Here is a 20797-nt window from a genome sequence, read left to right as displayed (position 1 = left end):
TATTGTAACAGCCCTTAGATCGTACACCTATCCAGATCACAGAGCTTGGGACCAGTATATTCACTCAATAGCTCAAGCCATAAGAACTTCGGTCCATGAAGTTACTCAATGTTCCCCAGCTTATTTAAATTTTGGTAGGAATATTGCTTTGTCTGGTGATTATTTTGGTTTAATTTCAGACAATTCCACAAATCTCCCTCAGACCTCTGAGAAACTTCATCGTTTAGATGATCTTCAGACTTTGCCCCCAATATTTGCAGACATCAGGAAGAAGTTAAAATCTTCTTACCTTAAGTCACAGAGTCAATACAATTTGAGGAAAAGAGATTTGCGATTCTTTGTTGGTGATCGGGTATTAAAACGTAATTTTGTTAAGTCAAGCAAAGGTGATGCTATTTCTGCCAAATTTTGTCAGAAATATGTCCCATGTGTTGTCAGTAAAGTAATCTCTCCTTTAATATATGAATTAAAAGATAGTTCGTCCAACAGGAAACTTGGTCGATTTCACATAAAGGACTTACTACCAGATAATACTGTCAACGACTTAGCATCTTCGTCGTCAGAAGAAGATTAACTTAACAATACTGATCAAGTTAATTCCTCTTTCTAAATTTTAGAAATACTCGATTGTTCAATGAATAGGTTAACGATTGGATTTTGATTTTAGTCACCAGATAGGGACTCTATGTTTTATCTATTATAGTAATCTTTCCAGCTTTCCATATTCTATGTATCTGAGATTTCATTAGTTTATTATTGAGATTTAGCTTAATTTGGCTTATTATTGAACTGGTATGGAACTGTTAACACCTTGTATGTGATTATGCTTATATATGTCATCGCTTGTAGATTAGTATCTACATAATAGGTTTAGATTAGGATTATCTCGTTTTGTATTTGATTTTGTAGTTTCTACTGGAAAGTTATTTCAATGCTTAGCATGATTCCTTGGTACATTAGCTTATTTTTGTCTAAAGAAGTCATTGTGATATTTGTTTGCGTAAATGCAATTTTAGTATACAGTGTGATTCCAAAGTTATACTTCATGTGTCCAAATTTTGATAAAGTTAATTGAGATTAAATTTATAATAAAGACTATGAAACCATTTCATTATTTATTGTAGTGAACATTTCTTAGGAAAGTGGTTTGCCTAGCTTGGCTATGCAAATACGTGGGTTCGAGACTTGTTGCTTATCGACTGTGCATCTGATAGGAAGCAGATTTCATTGCTCACAGTTGCCTAGTTCCAAGCCATACCTCAATTAGTTCAGATGCTGAATCTTTATGATAGAATGTTTAATCATCATTTTAATCATGCACTAGGCATTCTTATTCGATTTTCAGTTTACATTCATTCTGAAGAAACTTACTCTTAACTTGTATGTTTATCTATCCTTCTTAAGTTTTACTATTTTATTATTCTGATAATGATGGTAACTTCTTTGCTATATTGAAATATTGTAGCTTTTGTATTCACCAAGGGATTATTTTGTTCAAGCATCATCTTTCCGAGGAACTAAATTTTTTTTTGTTCATATGTACCTTAGGGTCAGGATCAATATCCTGTTCTCTGTAAGTAACTAGGGAACATTGTCTTGATCTGCAGTTTCTTTAGAAATTGATTTACTTGTTCTCTAGTATTTCCATAATTGGATTTATTTATAAGAGTTATTAATATGTGACTTCTTGAATTCTTTCATGAGAGATGACTTCGAAATATTGGTTAGCTTCTTCTGGCCATTCTTATCATTCTGTTGTAGCTATAGCTATAGTTAGAGAATCCCAGAGTAAGCTAACTTCTGTTAGGTCAACTATTCGATTAGTTACCCTTAGATAGATCTCCCATTGAATCTGATACAAATCTGATGATCGGTTGAGTTAGGGTCATGGTAACAAATATGTAATCATCATTAGTACATTTAGTACTAGGTTGTAGCGTTGCTCAATTAAATCTGCTTGATTGTTCCACCTTGGATATGCTTCAATATAAATCTGTTGTCCAATGTCGGATCAATTTAGGATAAAAGGCTTGCTACAATAATTTCCTTTCTTGTCAATAACTCTTATATTTATTTTGATATACTATGGTCTATGTTGGCTTATTGCGAATTGGCTACGAAATCTACTAATTGTTCACTTTGGATATGCTCTATTTAAATCTGTTGTCCATCGATAGAACGATTTTTTATTACTCGTCCCATTCGACATTTTTTTTATTAGGATTTATCTGAATTATGTAATTTAGAAAAGGGTTATAATAAACCTTAAATATGTATGTTGGTACCATATGTGATATATTGGTCATTAGGACAACTCCATTTACATGACTCATAATTTGCGGTTAGGTATAATCGATCGAGTCAAATGTAAGTGTGTATAAGTTAGTCGTTGTATAGGTTATGTTTTGTTTTGCAGTTATGAATATGGTTATTATGGTGTTCTTGTTGACTATAATTTGGGGTTTTATAAAAATCTACTGAATCAACTTGAACACAATTTGGTCTTTATGATGTATGCCACCGAGAACTTGTCCTACGAGTTCTGTGTCGCCAATATAGGTTATTTTAGAATATAGTAGTATTCTTAGATTCGTAGTATATTTTAGATAATTGGTTATTCACGCCTGTGTTGGATCCCACAGCGTGTGATTTTTTTATGGATACTTGTATTGAGTATTTATATATGTATAAAAAAAAATTGTTCATTAGATCAATTTTTTTTTCTCCGAGTAACGGGGGAATGTAACGATTAGTTATTACCATCGTTACTAAAATATTTATTCCAATAGGAACTAGGTATGCAACCAACTTTACAGACAATTGTATTGAAAGTTGCAGTTGATCGACGACAAAATTGGTAACTTTTGGGGAATTCGGAACCTAGAAGTTGGTTTGTGTGTCGATACGGCTTCCGGCTGACGTGATTGTCATTGCAGAAGGGGCTATTCGTCACTTCAATCTCGGCTGTTGTTGAAGGCAGACCCATCACACCAGTGGCCATTACAGAGAATATAAAATTTTATTTGAAATGTTTGAATAGAATATAAGTTTACGTGGGAAGAAGTTGTTTTGTTCTTGGTGGTTAAGTGTTTTGAAAAGAAGAGGTTTTTTTTTGTTTTCCAACACCTTTTTGAAGAGTAATGGGTATGTATTAAAAAAATGATGTTTTTTCCTTAAAAAAAAATAACCCTGTTATTCATTTCAAATATCTTACATATATTATCTTTAAATGAAGTGTTATTCTTCAATCATCAGATTTGCAATACTTCAATACCATCGCACTTATTTTTTCTACAGAGAAAAGAATTCTTTCTAACTATATACTTCCAGTTCAAAATCAGTTTGGAATCAATGACCATTCTTATTCTCTCATTTATATAACTCCTTAAAGTAATCTTGATTACCAGATTCATATTTACTTGTTCAAATACTTCCTTATATTCGTTTAAAAAGGCTCTTTCCAGTCAAGGATAATCAAGGTCACTGACATTTCAAGCAAGTACATCAAACTTCATTTTTTCTTAGATTTTTTCTCTGTCAAGTTCTGATAAGGTGGTACACCTTTTTGTAGAGGTCCTGTTTCTTGTGTGGTCAAGGCAATCAGCTGATCAAGGTTTGTTTTTTTAGCCACTGGTGGAGATCAAGATTAAGTCAATCTTTTTGGATATGGAATAGACGATCATTTTGGGTTATTTGGCATTGGATGGATTTTATTTTTTTGTTTTTTTGGAGATATACAGTTTTCCCGGTGCTAGGAAGTACCTCCTTGTCGCACCATATCGTCGTACCTTCTGGTTGGTGAGAAGTACTCCCCCTAAGGTAGAGGAAACCCGGAAGATACCTCACTTGGCTCTCCCGCATCAACTTAACCGGAGTTTGGAGAAGCCACAGGCCTACTGTTTGTAGAAACGACAGGTTTTATTATTAAAATTTACATTTTCAATTCTTTTACATAACATATTTCAACTTTAACACTTTTAATAACATATATCCTCTTAATAATCATATAAATTCATTTTTCTAAAATTAATTATAGTAATCATAATCAATATTTTTCTTTTCCACAACTTTTATATGTCATTTTCATTATTGTATTTGTATTTTATTTTATTTAAAATAGTCCGGAGACCATAACCTATCTGGTAAGATACTGTGCACACTATCTCGGTTATTATCACAATATATCAGTATTGTCCGGTGTGTCATTCCGATCAGATGTGGGATTGTCAACCAATATTGTAATCCTCCTTAATAATAAGTTTTTGTACACCCATATTTAGATCCATTAACTGTCTTGGTACAATAAATTCAATATATTTGCTTTTCTCTACTGTAATATCTGTGTAATAGACAGGAGAGTACTAGCCTAGTACGTCAGGTGGTTAGCTAGTTTGTATAAAATTGTATATAGGGGTTCTAGGTATTTTTTTTTCATTAAATTTGTTGGTTGTACATACTTATATGTTTTATTATCCTACCTTTTTAATAGTATTAGTTAGGTACAGCAATATAGGTCACGTGGAGAGGAATATATTCAATTCTTCCCTGGCGCTCAACACTGCTTCTGAATATCTTCTTGGTCAATAGTTCTTTTCTTTTCATTACTCCTTATATTAATTTATTTTCTTTATCATTCAAGTATTTCAGTAGGTACCGTCTTACTAGGGCATGCAAATACGGCCTGATCCTCCCCTGAGCCCTACTGTTTAGTCTCTTCAATTTCCAGCTAGCCTAGTTTGAGGAAACTTCCATAAATAAGTAACTACCCTTTAAAGCTATATCTATTCTGCCACAACACAACTTTACAGGTTTTTGTTACAGGGATCATTCTTATTATAACTGAACACAGAAAACTCAAACCTTTAAGGCCATTATATTCGAATGTAATAAAATGAGAATATGGAACGTTTATGTAACGGTGCATTTGAGCTCGTTGCAAATTAAAACTGTCTTAGCTAAAATTGAACTGATATGCTCTTTTGGTAGGTTAGCTATCCAGAACACTTCAGTAAAAAGGAAATTTTTCAAAATTATCGGATTTGCAAAATATAATTTTTTTATTAAATTAGGAAAATATAACATTTTAACAAATAACAGAAACAAGTAAAAAGAGCAATAAAAGAAATCAATAAAACAACAAGTTAAAAAAATAAAGATGCTTGAAAAATATACTTACAAAAAAATACCAGAAAACTACATATGAAGAATATATAAAAAACACAGGATTCTAGTAAAAAACTGGTTACAAAGGCAAAGAAGGACAAATGGACAAAATTTTGAGAAAATATGGAAACAAACAATAAAGAGAATCAAAAACTGTTCTATTGAGTATTAAAATCAAAGGGACAAGAAAAAATTCAAGAAATAGAAAATATAAAGAATAAAAGTGGCGAAATTCTTACAAAAGAAAATGAAATAATGAACAGATGGAGAGAATATTTCCAAGAGATGCTACAAACTCACTGCTATCAAGAAGAAAACAATGTAGGCAACCAAAGAATAGAAGTAGACAATGTAGACCCTATAACCATAACTGAACTGCAAGAAGCTATTGCAGAAATGAAAAACGGAACAGCACCAGGCTGTGACAGAATAACCAGTGAAATGATACAAAAATGGGACCAAATGCAACAGAGCTATTATTAAAAATATTTATTGCAGCTGGACAGAAGAACAGACACCGATGAACTGGCAGAAGGTGGCCGTTCAAGTATTACGTAACGTAGGTTGGGAGGAGGGGGTCAAAAATCTTCAAAAAATTGCGTTACGTACTACTTGAACGCCCCATTACTGTGCGTTACATAGGGGGGAGGTGGGTCAAAAATCTTAAAAAATCGCGTTATGTAATACTTGAACGCCCTCAAGGCACAGATAGTGCCGATTTATAAAAAGGGCGATAGAACAGATTGCAACAATTACGCAGCAATAAAACTGTTAAGCACTGCCATGAAAATATACGAAAAAATACTGAACAAAATAATAATCGGAAAAATTGACAGCACACTAGAGGAATCACAAAGCGGTTTCAGAAAAGGCAGAAGCACCCAGGATCATATATTTACAATCAAGCAAATAATAGAAAAATATCAGCAACAGGAGAAAAAAATGTATATGGCTAACATAGATCTTGAAAAGGCTTTTGACACGACACCATGGCAAAAATTATGGGAAATATTAGAAAAGAGAGGTATAAGTAACAAAATGATAAGGGTAATTAAGAACATTTACAACAAAAATGTGAATTATATCATCAGCCAAAACAGAACATCAAAACTATTTACTACGAACGAGGGACTGAGACAAGGAGGAGGATTAAGTCTAACACTTTTTATAATTTACATGGATGAGATAATTAAAGAATGTAAAGTGAAAGTGAAAAAAATGCATGTGGGTTATAAAAATTTAAGAAGAGTAGAAATTTCAGAAGGAGCATTCGCCGATGATGTCGTCATATTGGCCAAAAATGAGAAACAACTACAAAGAAATATAGAAATATGGAATGAAACACTAAAAAAATATGGAATGACAATTAATAAAATAAAACAAAAGTTATGGTCATGGGGGAAAAGGAAGAAAAAGAAAAGGTAAACATAAAAATGTAAGAAGTAAATATAGAACAAGCACGAACATTCCAATACTTAGGAGTAGAATTAGAAGACAACGGAAGACAGGAAACAGAAATTAATAACAGAATTCAAAAACCAATGAACCTATACCATACAATGAGCAATAAATTCATTAATAAAAAATAAATAACACCAAAAACAGAAATTAATGTGTTCAAGTAAATATATAGACCTGTATTAACCTTTGGTTGTGAGTCACGGTTACTAATAGAACGACAAAAGTGTAAACTACAGGCAGTAGAAATGAAATACCTTAGACGAGTTCGAGGAGTTACCAAAAGAGATAGACTACGGAACACGTAAATAAGAGAAGATTTGGAAATCGAGTCAACGTTAGAATTTATAGAGAGAAGGGAACTCAGTTGGTGGGGTCATCTTCAGAGAATGGATCAGACAAAATCGGTGAAAGAAATTTGGCAGGCAAAAACGCAAAGAAGAAAGAAGAATGGTAGACCACGACAAACATGGGATAGAACACTAGGCAAAATAATCGAGAAAAGTGGAACAACTTGGATAGAAGCAAGGACGCTGGCTAGAAATAAGAAGGAATGGTTCATATTTGTACATAATATAAATGTATAGCAGTTATTAGTGAAATTTAAGATTAAGTTATTTTTGTATTGTATTATATTGTAACATAATGTAATGTATTGTCACCTTACACCACTATGTGGTAAAAGGCTTTTTCCAATTAAAAGATGCTCTACAGGAATTTAGAATTTCTCTCTTAAATTGTACGTCAGAGTACACTCTATTATTTTGGGTATTTTTAGGAGGTCGTAAATAAAACATTTTTTTTTATCTGAAAACCATGTTTTTCTAATGTCTTCACGAGAGCGGAATCTCCTTAGCAGCAAATTAAATATTTCCAGTCGTTTTTCTCTCACATTGAAAGTAAGCCCTTGAAAGTAAACTTAATTAAATACTTCAAGATGGCAATCTTCTTTGATGATTCTTCGAACTGATGTGCAGGGAATCAGGGCTGCTTTATCCATTAGGCAATATAGGCAGCTGCCTAGGGCGGCAAATTGTGAGAGGGCGGCACAGGGGCTTGAAATTTTGATTGAGGGGGGCAAGCATTATATAATATACAATACATTATATTATATGATGTAATAATGAAAACTGAAAGTATTTTTTGTAAATTTCAGTCATTTTCAGTTTCAGGGGAGGGGGCAACTGCCTCCCCTAACCCTATCAAATGACGCCCCTGGGGCGGCAAAAATACTGTACAAAAAAATATTTGTATCTAAAAATTAAAATCAAATAACAAATATGTATATTCATCATTCATCCATCAATGAAATAGAAGTGGGCGTTCGTTTCTAAATAAAAGAAATTGCATTCGTATCAAAAATAAAACAAACATAGCATTCTGTTATCTTAAACCTAACACTATTCATCCAAAAAAACGGAAGTCATAAATTTAGTGATTATTGGGCCGCCAGAAGCTCCGCAAACACGGTGAATTGACTGAAAACATCAATATTGCACATATTGCAGAAACTAAAGATTACCAGTAGGAAATCGAGTTAGAGTTGGGACTTTCAAACTGTATTTTTACAAGGAGATAACATTCGTGTCGTCGCACTGATATAATACTCCAGCCAGGGAAATAAGCAAGAAATAGACCATGTTCGGGACAATGAAATTAATATCAAGGTAGCTGACTACTTTTTTAGATATTGTGGACTTGACCTATAGGATGAAAACCTTCATGTTTCCTGCCTAGAGATCGTGTTTTTTAATTATTAACAATTTGGTGCAATCAATGCGATTTTTTCCATTTTTTACACTAAATTAAAAAGCTAAATATTTGACATAAAATTACAAAATTTATTTTTTTAGAACATTGAAAAACCTTCACAATGATGATTTTGGAAGTCAAAAAGTTAATTTGTTGCTTCGTAAACTGCAAAATAACTGAAAATCGTTATATATTAATAACTTTTCCTAAAACTAACTTAGAACTGTCGTGTTTCGCTTTACTCAAAGTTGGGTATTGGGGTACATAACAAACTCCCAAAATTTGAGACTGATCCATTAATAAGTTTAAAAGTTAGGTATTCTATTTGTTTATCCCAGAGACCTTTGTTTTGCAATAACAAATGACAGAAAATAATGAAGATAGGACAATTCTGCGTATGCCAAATGAAAGTAGAAAAGTGATCCTATCAAAATGTATTAAGAAGAGATAAAAAATTATCTAATATAGTAAAAAATACTAGTTTATAAACATTTACAAAACATCTTCTTACATAGGTATTCGAAAAGATGATATTTTTCTCGAATTTTTAAAAATGTAGTTCAAATGATGATTAGTCATAGTAAGTGAAGGGGGAGCTTCTGCGTTGATTGCACTAAATTGTTAATAACTAAAAAACGAACGCGAACTCTAGGCAGGAAACATGTAGGTTTTCATCCTATAGGTCAACAATTAAAACAGTTGTCAGCTACCTGGCGCAAGCCGAAAAATGCACGAGTTCAAAAACTAGAAAAGCAACTTAAAACTACTACCATTTTCTATATCTTGGGATCTACTCAATGAATTTTGATATTTCTTTTTTTTAATTTGTATGTACTTTTGTGTAAATTACAAATATGCAATTTGTCTAGACATTTATTAATTAATAAACAGTCTAATTTTTTAAACAATTTTTGAAAAGATAATATTTTCTCAAAAATCCATTTTTTGTAATGATACTATCATTATTAATCATAGAAAAAGTTAAGGTATATTTTAATCAATAAATTATGTTCAATAAATTATTATTTAATAAAAATAATTTATTTATTAAAATATAGGTACTTTAACGTTTTCTATGATCATTAATAGTATATATGATAGAATTGATTAAAAAAATGACATAACCCAGACATCCAAAGTGAAAGTTATCCTCCAACACCAAATTGTTCTATATCGTCCATATAATGTTCAGAAAAAAGTCACACCTTTTTGAGCGTCGGGTTGGGGGGGGGGGGGGGAGAGGGGGGAGAAATCGGAAATTCGTAGTTTTTTAAGTTTTTCGTCAATATTTCTAAAACTATGAGGTTTAGCATGAACAACCTTTTATACAAAAATGTTCTACAATAAATTTGAAATAAAAAATGCCCCTATACATAATCCTTCTAGAATGAATGATTCCAAAGTAACGGAGGTAGTATAGTATAATTGGTCCAAAAAAGGCCTAACCTAGACATCCAAAGTAAAAGTTTTCCTCCAACACCAAATTGTTCTATATGATCCACATATTGTTCAGTAAAAAGTTACACCATTTTGAGCGTCCGGTTTGGGGGGGAGAAGTCGGTAAATAGTTATTTCTTTACGTTTTTCATCAATATTTCTAAAACTATGTTTAAGCGTAAACAATGTTATATACAAAAACGTTCTACATAAAATTTAAAACAAAAATGGTCCTATCCTTAATTGTTATAAAATCAACGGTTCCAGAGTTACGGAGGGTGAAATATGGAGGTTTTCGATACTGTTTATATTTCTTGGGCAATTGAAGATGATTTTGGGTGGTGAGGTTGACGTTTCTTCAAGGGCTTATCACTAACATACCAGCGGCCACTGAAATAGCAAATCCTGTTAAAGAAAATTTCTTTCAATCAGTAAAAATATTATAAATTGCTCAAAAAATATAAAAAGTATCGAAAACCTCCACTTTTCACCCTCCGTAACTGTGGAATCATTGATTTTATAACAATTATGTATAGGACCTTTTTTGTTTTAAATTTAATGTAGAACATTTTTGTATAGAACATTAAAGCATATTTTTAGAAATATTGACGAAAAACATAAAAAACTACTAATTTACCGATTTCTCCCCTATTTACCCGCCAAACTGAATACCTTTTTACTGAATAATATCTGGACCATATAGAACAATTTGGTGTTGGAGGAAAACTTTTACTGTTAATGTCTGGGTTAGGCCTTTTTTGGACCAATTATACTATACTACCTCCATACCTTTGGAACCGTTCATTTTAGACGGATTATGCAGCGGACCTTTTTTGTTTCAAATTTAATGTAGAACATTTTTGTATAGAAGGTTGTTCATGCTAAACCGCATAGTTTTAGAAGTATTGACGAAAAACTTAAAAAACTACGAATTTACCGATTTCTCTCCCCTCTCCCCCCTAAACCCGACCTCAAATTGGCGTGATTTTTTTCTGAACATTATGTAGACCATATAGAACAATTTGGTGTTGGAGGATAACTTTCACTTTGGATGGCTGGGTTTGGATCTAGTTATACCATACTATAACGATATGATTAAGAAAATAGGTATTTGGAAAAAAACAATTTTTTCAAGAAATGTTTAAACAAATTAGACCCTTTATTAATTAATACATTTATAATAAAATTGCATATATGTAAGTAATGTATGTAGAAATTACATACAAATTAAATTGTTAATAATTAAAAAAACGGACGTGAACTCTAGACAGGACACGGGTAGGTTTTCTTGCTATAGGTCTACAATAATTAAAAAAAGTAGTCAGCTACCTTTTCAGTTATTAGAAAATGATGCAACAGTGTGAAATAGCTTCAGTGAAATAACAGTTAAAAAATAACGGCTACTGCTATCGCAACACATTCCTATCTTATACTAGTGCAAATTGCAAATTATACATAATCATAATTTTTCATTTTTATGTAAAACATTCTGTGTTTATTTTCACAGGTCAAAAGTGAATTCATACCATACTGTGATCAGTGTGATTTTTGTTCTTCTCGCTTGTGTAAAATATTATTTTTTATAAATTCTATGTTCCTCATTTTAATACATTTCCAAACAATACATTTCTTATTTAAGGGACCGTTCAAGTATTACGTAACGCAGGTTAGGGGGGGGGGTCAAAAATCTTCAAAAATTGCGTTACGTAGGGGGGCAGGAGGGGTTAAAAATCTTTAAAAATCGCGTTACATAATACTTGAGCGCTCCCTAAATAAAAAATTCTGCTTGCATTTTTTTTTCGCAAAAATGGTACATGTTTGAAGGGGGGCTACTAGAGAATTGCCTAGGGCGGCAATTGACCTAAACGCGGCCCTGCAGGGAATCCTAGTTTCTTTTGCGATTTTCCTTGTTCCAACAGATTGGGCAGGTTGCAAATTTCCTAAAACAACCCTTAGGAGAACAAAGGGCTTGTTGTAACAGGGGTAAATAGTAACACGGCTTTTTCATAGGTTATTTAACCGTTTTTAACTAATTTAGCTGACTAAATCTTATTCTCTTATCGCTCTGCAAATGACACCGTCTAGCCAGTCATCTTCCGATAGTTGCAAATAGTAGTTTTGTGCACGTTTGCCTTGCGTTTACCACATTTGCATGGGGTAATTTAAAATTTGACTCTCATAAAATTTTGGTTATCGCTATTGTTTTAAACGGAAATAAAACTTTCGGTGTTTATTTCTTTTCTAAATTTAGTTATACTTTGATGTTGCTTAACGATTTTACGATTAGCAAGATATTTTTACAGTTATTTTAATAAATATACAAAAGGGTGCTACGGGGCATGTTGTAACAAAACGTTGGGGCTTGTTGTAACATGTTACAAATTGCGCTAAATTTTACTAAATTTATGAGCTACAATATAAAAACGTATTATTTAGTTTAGTAATAGTCCAGAATGAGACAACATAAAAGAAAGGCAATCAGAAAGGGCAACTCAAGGCAACTTAGGAGGTCTAAGTGTCTCAAGGGCTCAGAAGTGGACACTGCCCCAATATACCATAACCAAGGGCAACTCAAAGCCGGAAAGTGAAGTCTACCAGTTAGGTTCAGCGGAAATTTTAGATAATCAATGTAGCATAAAGCAAGCAAATAAAACAGCACGGACTGTGTCATGTATCTTGATACCGACATAGAAAAAAAGAAAAACATTAAGAGTCTACAAGTGGGCTGTACTAAACCAGGGACAGTTTTTACAGTCGAAGAAGAAAGTAAAATGGCTTCGTATATTCTAAAGTGCACCGAAATATATTTAGGACTAATTCCCATAAAGATGCGAAAACTGCCTTAGCAATGTGCTGTGAAACTCAGTGCTAAGCAACTTCTTTCTTCTTGGTATCAAAATTATACGGTTGGTCCAGATTGGGTCCAAAATTTTATGCGTAGGAATCTACATTTATATTTAAGAACACAGGAAGCTACGTTATTAAGTCGAGCAACATGTTTCAACAGGACCAACGTTGGTATTTTCTACGAAATATTCCAAAAAATTCGAATTTTCGTAATGTTACAATCTGCCCCAATAGATGTTACAACTAGCCCCAAGCGCGGGGTAATTTGTAGCAATGCACTTTTTTTGGTAAAATGCTAGTTGATTAAAAAATACCAGTCTTTTTAACTTTCTTCAGATCAATTTTATTCAGAAAGAGTTAAACTAACGTTTAATGTTTAATTAGTGATAATTGGGAAAATAGCTGTCGAGATATATTTGATTTTATGAAAATCGTTACAACTAGCCCCCCTGCTCCCCTACTATAGCAATATTTTCTTCAGCTCTTGAGCTTCGCTTCTTTCCTCTTCCACTTTTATGTTGAATAGATCCATGAGTTTCCCTTAGATGTCTTAAGAACTTTCCTTTCGTTCCAATATGCCAATTTTTCTCAGGAAATGCATTTAAATTTTTCTTCCATGATAATTATATTTTTCACGGGAATATTTAATTAATATTCTGTCCTCTTTGCTTAAAAGTGGCATTATGAATTGGCCAATTTACTTATTTAACTATAAATGTCAAACAAATTCCATGGCAACCTAATTAGTCATGGCTTACTAAGTCAAATTGACATATTTGAGCGTTTGAGAAATTCTTAAGACATTTAAAAAAAAATTACTGCCAATAGGAGGTAAAAACGATGGAAAAGATGTAATTTATTGTTAAGAGGGTTTCATTCTGGTGAACATATTAGAAAAGTACTCGAATAAGATTTTCCTAATTTAAGTAAAAAATGATATTTTTACAAATTCGGTTTTTTTTCAAATTTTATGGCGAAGGCGTGTTCTGAACATTCAAATAAAAAAATGATATTTTTTTTAAATAATTTTGAATAATTTCCTTTTTACTGAAGTGTTGTGGATAGTGAACCTACCAAAAGAGCATATCAGTTCAATTTTAGCTAAGACAGCTTTCATTTGCAATGAGCTCAAATGCATCGTTACTTAAATTTTTTACAAGTCCGACCCTGTACCTTATTTTTGCTTCGAAATTTACAGTTATGTTGAGGACATGTTAGGCTATTAGCCCTGCAAAAAGAAATTAAATCGCCCAAAAAACAAAAAGTTATTTTCAAATAAAAAATGTACTCCTTTATTTCGGCCCACAGTGTATAAATCCAAGACGCAATATTTAACATTAGAGACATTATACAAAACCGGGTAAAAGTTACTGCCTTCTGAATTAAATGGGATAAAAAAAATTTAAGATTTTTGGATCGTTACAAACCTTATTAACTATTTTCCTGTTGTCTAATTGATTATGAAGGGGTTCTGTTTTGTATTCCTCCCTGTGGTCAGCCATAAATTGGTCTCTGAGAAAAATTAAGTCTGAATCTGGCACAGCAAAAGGTGGTTCTGTACTGGTGGTCGTTTCTGTACTGGTGGTAGTTCTAGAAGAGTAAGAAGAGGCAGTAGAGCTATCCTTGGAATGTAAAACTGTAGTTGTGGGAGACATTTTAGTAGTACCCTCGCTAGATAGTTCTGTTATGGGATTTACTGTAATCTTGTATTTAGCAATAATCCTTGCGAAATTCGAACATTCCCATATTCCACCATCTTCTTCAGTAATTATGGTCAGCTCCATAGCTCCATCATGTCCTATCCAGTCAATGTTGATTGCTTTAGTTACATCTAAAACAAATAGGCTATTCATTATACAGTATGTCCCTGTAAGTTGTATCCATATGGAAAACTTTTTTATTATTAATTTTACGAAAAAAAGTTATTCTTCATAAAAAGCTCTGCATGGTCCATAACCTAAGATTCGACCATCAAATATCAAATTTGATGAATATTATACGAGGTATGTCAAAAAGTTTGAATTTCACTCAAGAGTAAAGTAGCTTTATTTTTCAACATATTGATTGCTATTAGGAAAAGTTGGTTGGAATTAAAAACTATATTTTAATATGCAATTACATTCTTCTAATAAAAAAAATTGAAAAATTATGGATAACGTAACATTATTTTCAGTTAGTTCAATTCTGATAACTCTTTCATTATTAATTTTACGAAAAAAAGTGATTCTTAATAAAAAGTTCTGCATGGCCTAAAACCTAAAATCTTATGTCAAATTTTATCAATTTTATAAGAGGTATGTCAAAAAATATGAATTTAGCTAAAGAGTAAAATACCTCTATTTTTCAGAATATCGAAAATTGTTATTATGAAAAGTTATTTAGAATTAATAACTATGTTTCAGTATGTAATTACATCCTTCTAATGGAAATATTCTGAACTAAAAAGGTACTTTACTTTTGATCTAAATTTATTTTTTTGACATAACTCGTATAAACTTGATAAAATTTGATATGAGATGGTTGTATTTTAGGTTTTAGACCATGCAGAACTTTTTATTAAGAATCACTTTTTTTCGTAAAATTAATAATAAAAGACATCAGAATTAAAGTAACTGAAAATAATTTTAGTTATCCACAATTTTTCAAAAAAATTTTTTTTTCAATTAGGATGTCATTGCATATTAAAATATAGTTTTTAATCCCAAATAACTTTTCGTAATAGCAATTTTCAATATTGTGAAAAATAAAGCTACTTTACTATTGAGTGAAATTCAAACTTTTTGACATACCTCGTATAATATTCATAAAATTTAATATCTGATGGTTGAATCTTAGGTTTTGGACCATGCAGAGCATTTTAAAAAGAATAACTTTTTTTCGTAAAATTAATAATAAAAAAGTTTTCCATATGGATACAACTTACAGGGACATACTGTATATGTTCAAAATAAGAGAGCTAAAAGTAACTACAACGTTAACGGGGTTTTATTGTTTCATATAGTCAAGGGACCACTAAATATGACAAAACCGCGGTACGCTACCATTTAAAGGGGTGCGTTTTTAAAATAGGGGTGAATTAATCCCTAGGCACAGCGTGCATTAGGGTGAGTTCTATGCACTTTTGGTACAACCACATATAGAGAAAAATTGTTACAGATTAAATTTACTATCGAAATATCTCCTTTTAAAGTCAAAAATATTTTTTTACAAAAATATTAAAAAAAGGAAAAACCACGAAAGAAAGCAATTTTGTTTTTGGCCCCATAAATTTTTTTCCACGGTTATATAGGTATTATTTTTCTCATAGACATCTTTCAGTGCGTCACAGTTTTTCGATTTCTTTCTAACACATTAAATTGTATGTGACAGAAAAAAAGGCACGTCCGTGATTACAGAAATTTATAACATTTATTCTAGTTGTCGATAGATGGCGCTATAATCGAAAAAAAAAATTTACGAATTATACAGGGTGTTTCATTGGGAAACGGAAATACTTTAATGATGAATAGAGGTCGCCGAGGCCGTTCTAAGTATACTAAATTTTTTGCCCTACCGACTTTTATATCCGAGTTACAGGGTGTTTTATTGATTTTGCTCATTTCTTTCCTAAGCCATAACTTTAGAACCACCCTGTATATTTTTTTAATATTTGGTACACATATGTCTCCTTCAAAACCCAAAAAATTGACATACTAATAACAAGAAAAATCCAGGTCCGGATTAACAAAAAATTATAAAGTAATTGTGACCTTAAAACAACACCCTGTATATTGAAATTTTGAAAATCTGTTTGCATATTTGAAAAGAGCACAAAAAACTAAGTCTAATGATTCGCTACGATTTTTCGGCCAGGCAATTTTTTGACATTAATTTTGAAATTATATTAAATTTTTTAAGAACTCAACATTAAAAAGCAGGTATTTGTATTAACTTTTAATTATAAATTATTAAAGTTATTGAATAAATACTCATTTTAAAATGAATCAATACTTATTTACCACATTGGAAAGACCCCATTGGTAATCGCAAGAAAAATCCAGGTCCGGATTAACAAACTTAAAATAATTGTGACCTTGATACAACATCCTGTATATTGACATTTTCAAAATTTGTTTGCACATTTGAAAAGACCACAAAAATCCGAGTTCCTCGGTTCACTTTGATTTTTTGTGCAACAATTTATTAACCTTAATTTTGAAATTAAATACATATATTCAAATTTTTAAGGACCCTGAAATTAATAAGGAGGTTTTTAAAGCACTTTTAATAATAAATCATTCAAGTTAATGAATAAATACTAATTTTAAAAATAATCAGTTATTATTTACTGCGTTAGAAGGACTCACTTACTAATCACGAGAAAAATCCAGGTCCGTATTAACAACAAAATACAAAGTAATTGTGACCTTGGAAAAACACCCTGTATATTGAAATTTTTACATTATTGTAATTTTTGAAATACGTCTGCACACCTGAAGAGAGCACGAAAAACTAAGTTTAATGTCCCGCTTTAATTTTTTGTGCAGACAATTTAATGACATTACTTCTGAAATTATATCGAAATTTTTATTATGAGTTCCCAGAGTTCTTAAAAATTTCGAGATAATTTCAAAATTAAATTCATTAAATTGTCTGGTCAAAAAATTGAAGCAAACGATTAAACTTAGTTTTTGGGCTCTTTTCATACCTATGTGCAAACGGATTTTGAAAATTTTAATATACAGGGTGTTGTTTCAAGGTTATAATTACTTTATATTGTTTTGTTAATCCGGACCTGGATTTTTGTTGTGATTTGTAAGTGGGTCGTTCGAATGTCGTAAATAAGCATCGAATATTTTTAAAATGGGTATTTCTTTAATAACTTTAATAATTTATTGTTAAAAGTGCTTTAAAAATCTGCTTTTTAATTTCAGTGTTTTTAAAAGTATCAATATATTTAATTTCAAAATTAAAGTCACTAATTTCCTTCATAAACAATTAAAGCCAACCGATAAACTCAGATTTTTGTGTTCTTTTCAAATGTGCAAACAAATTTTGAAAATTTCAATATACAGGGTGTTGTTTCAAGATAACAATTACTATATGTTTTTTTTGTTATTCCGGACCTGGATTTTTCTTGTGATTAATAATTGGGTCGTTCCAATGTGGTAAATAAGTATTGATTAATTTTAAAATGAGTATTTATTCAATAGCTTTAATAATTTATAATTAAAAGTTAATAATACCTGCTTTTTAATGTCTTAAAAAATGTTCTTAAAAAATTCAATATAATTTCAAAATTAAAGTCATAAAATTGTCTGGCCGAAAAATTAAAGCAAATGATTAGACTTAGTTTTTTGTGGTCTTTTCAAATATGCAAACAGATTTTCAGAATTTCAACATACAGGGTGTTGTTTTAAGGTCACAATTACTTTATAATTTTTTGTTAATCCGGGCCTGGATTTTGCTTGTGATTAGTATGTCGGTCGTTTGGGTTTTGGATGAGACACATGTGTACCAAATATCAAAAAAATATACAGGGTGGTTTTAAAGTTATGACCTAGGAAAAAAATTAGCAAAATCGTTTTATCGATATACCCTGTAACTCGGCTATAAATGTCGGTAGGGCAAAAAATGTAGTATACCTAGAACCGTCTCGGTGACCTCTATTCACAATTAAAGTATTTCCGTTTCCCAATGAAACACCCTGTATAATATATCTACGAATATAATCTGTACAATATAAGACTATACAAATCAAAGAAAATATTATTTTATAAATGCCATAAACACAATTGATTTAAATAAAATGTGACAACTGTCAGATTTAACTAAAATGTTATTTTAGAATAATTATTAAAAATGGATATTATCACGGACTTTCCTTTTTGAAGTTATACTTCTTTACGGGCGTAATGACGGTGAAATTTTATATGGTAAAACCTAGCGACCGGGCGCATGCGCATTATAACTTTGTTCTGATTGGATGTTCAAATGATATGACAAAAATTATCCAGTATGGCAGCTGTGGCACAGCTGTGGGACTGTGGTTTGGTTATAATGTATGCTTGTTGCGTTTTACAATTTGTAGGAAGAGAAACAACAAACAAAAAGTTAGTTAGTGGTTATACTGCCTTTTTAAATAGTTTTCATATTATATTTTTGGACTTATTTACATACATAGAAGAGATGATTGTTGCATGCCAATGTGAAAGCTCATCAAACTGTGACTATTATGAGTGCCGCAGATCTCGCTTATTCAAAGCTAAAGAATCTTTCACTGGTAAGTGTTTTATAAATAGTTGATCAAATTTTGTTATGATATTTGAACATAGCCACTTTGCACGACGCAAGTGATTGCGAAATTTATTAGTCGTTATACGGGCTCCGATACCTACCTTGAACCTACCAAAATACATAAGTAGTATGTAATACTTTTATTTTTACTTTTACTTTACATAATTTGATTACCATCAAAATTTCTATCAATATTCACCTAATATATTGTTTTCTTACCCTATGTTTTGTTGTATTTTTTCAATTCTAAATCATTTCAATTCAAAATCAAAATAATTTGATTTACATAAGTTAAAAATGTCAAAAGGTTAATCTGTTTAGTTAGACGATCTTCGCACATAATGACAAGCTGTCTCTGTGGCGAAGTTTTAATGCGAGTGAATCCCAATACAACGAAAATACCAGCCACGTGGTAAGTTGGTTCGAATCCCAATAGAAACTTTTATTTTTTTATTTTTTTATACATTTTGTGATTGTAAGTATATTTATTATATAATTTTATTTTCAGAAAATACGTATTTAGTTAAAAAAATTTCCGACAATTAATGTTCAGAAATCATTTGTGGCATTTTTAATGTGTTTGTGTGTTTTATTTTTTTATTATTTTAATTTTTGGCACTGTTTTAATAAAAATGTTTGAGAAGTAGTAAGTATAAATTAATTGAATATTTAAATAAAATATAAATAAAAAGTATATTAATTTCGTTTAAAATCATATAATCATATAATAGAAGTATAACTTCTTACGTGCGTACAAAGTACACACACATTCTTTTTCTATCATTTGTGACGCACTGACAGATGCCCATGAAAAGGACCATATAGGCATTGCTTCACAGAAAAAAAGCGTCTATCCTTCTTCTTTAAAATGACGTTTGGTATAAGTCTTTAGGACTTCTAATTTTTGAAATACGATTTTTCAAATTTCGCCACCCAGAGAGCATTTTTGGGTCATTTTCCCTATTATTTCGCAAACATTGTTCTGTAATTTTTTTCTACGTAGCTTTAGGTATATACAATGGTGCATTTAAAATGGTCTATTACAGAAGGTTTTATGACTATTTTTAAGATATGGTTTTTGAAAGATTTATACTTTTAACGATTTTTGATATGATTTGAAACGATTGTTTTTAAATTTCTCATTATAACTTTTTTCTCTTCTACATTTAGGTATATACATTGCTGAATACAACAGAAAGCTTATTTTCTTTACTTTAAAATGGTGTATTGTAAAAAATTCTAGGAATAAACAAGATAAGCTTTTTCAAAGTGCGATACATACACATCCAATATGTCCCACTATGTTGGAACCATATGATGGAAAACTATTTTATTATCTATTAATTTTACGAAACAAATAATTCTTTATAAAATGCTGTGCATAGCCTAAAACCTAAGAAGCAATGATCAGATATCAAATTTTATCAATAGAATACTAGATAGGTTAAAAAATATTAATTTCGCTCAAGAGTAAAGTATTTTTATATTTCACAATATGGAAGAGTGTTAGTAAGAAGAATTATTTGGAATTAAAAATTATGTTCTAATGAGCAACTATGTTCTTCTAATTAAAAAAAAAAATCAAAATTTTTCTCAAATTACGGATACTTTTGAATATCCTACGGATAACTTATTTAGAAATAACCCTAGAATTTTTTACAGTATGTCTTCTTCATTACGTGCCATCTCCGCGACGGAGGTTGGCAATCATCACGGCTATTTTGATCTTAGATGCTGCTGCTCTGAATAGTTTGGTTGATGTGCATCTGCACCATTCCCTCAAGTTACGCAACCATGAGATTCTCCTCCTTCCTACAGTTCTCTTGTCCTGGATTTGCCTTGTATAATTAATTGAAGTATGTTG

General features: G+C 31.1%; 1 protein-coding gene across 1 annotated transcript in view; it reads right to left on the bottom strand.

Annotated features, from left to right (window-relative positions):
- LOC126892825 (uncharacterized) overlaps positions 1-20797 on the bottom strand; it is a 56867-nt gene that overhangs the window by 7312 nt on the left and 28758 nt on the right. Inside the window, exon 2 of the mRNA XM_050662561.1 lies at positions 14085-14488. Within this exon, the coding sequence (XP_050518518.1) occupies positions 14085-14488 (404 nt within the window). The remainder of the gene's footprint in view (positions 1-14084; positions 14489-20797) is intronic.

Source organism: Diabrotica virgifera, chromosome 9, assembly GCF_917563875.1.
Source record: "Diabrotica virgifera virgifera chromosome 9, PGI_DIABVI_V3a".
NCBI lineage: Eukaryota > Metazoa > Arthropoda > Insecta > Coleoptera > Chrysomelidae > Diabrotica > Diabrotica virgifera.
The sequence above is the reverse complement of the archived record's forward strand: the minus strand, read 5'-3'. Positions and strand labels throughout refer to the sequence as shown.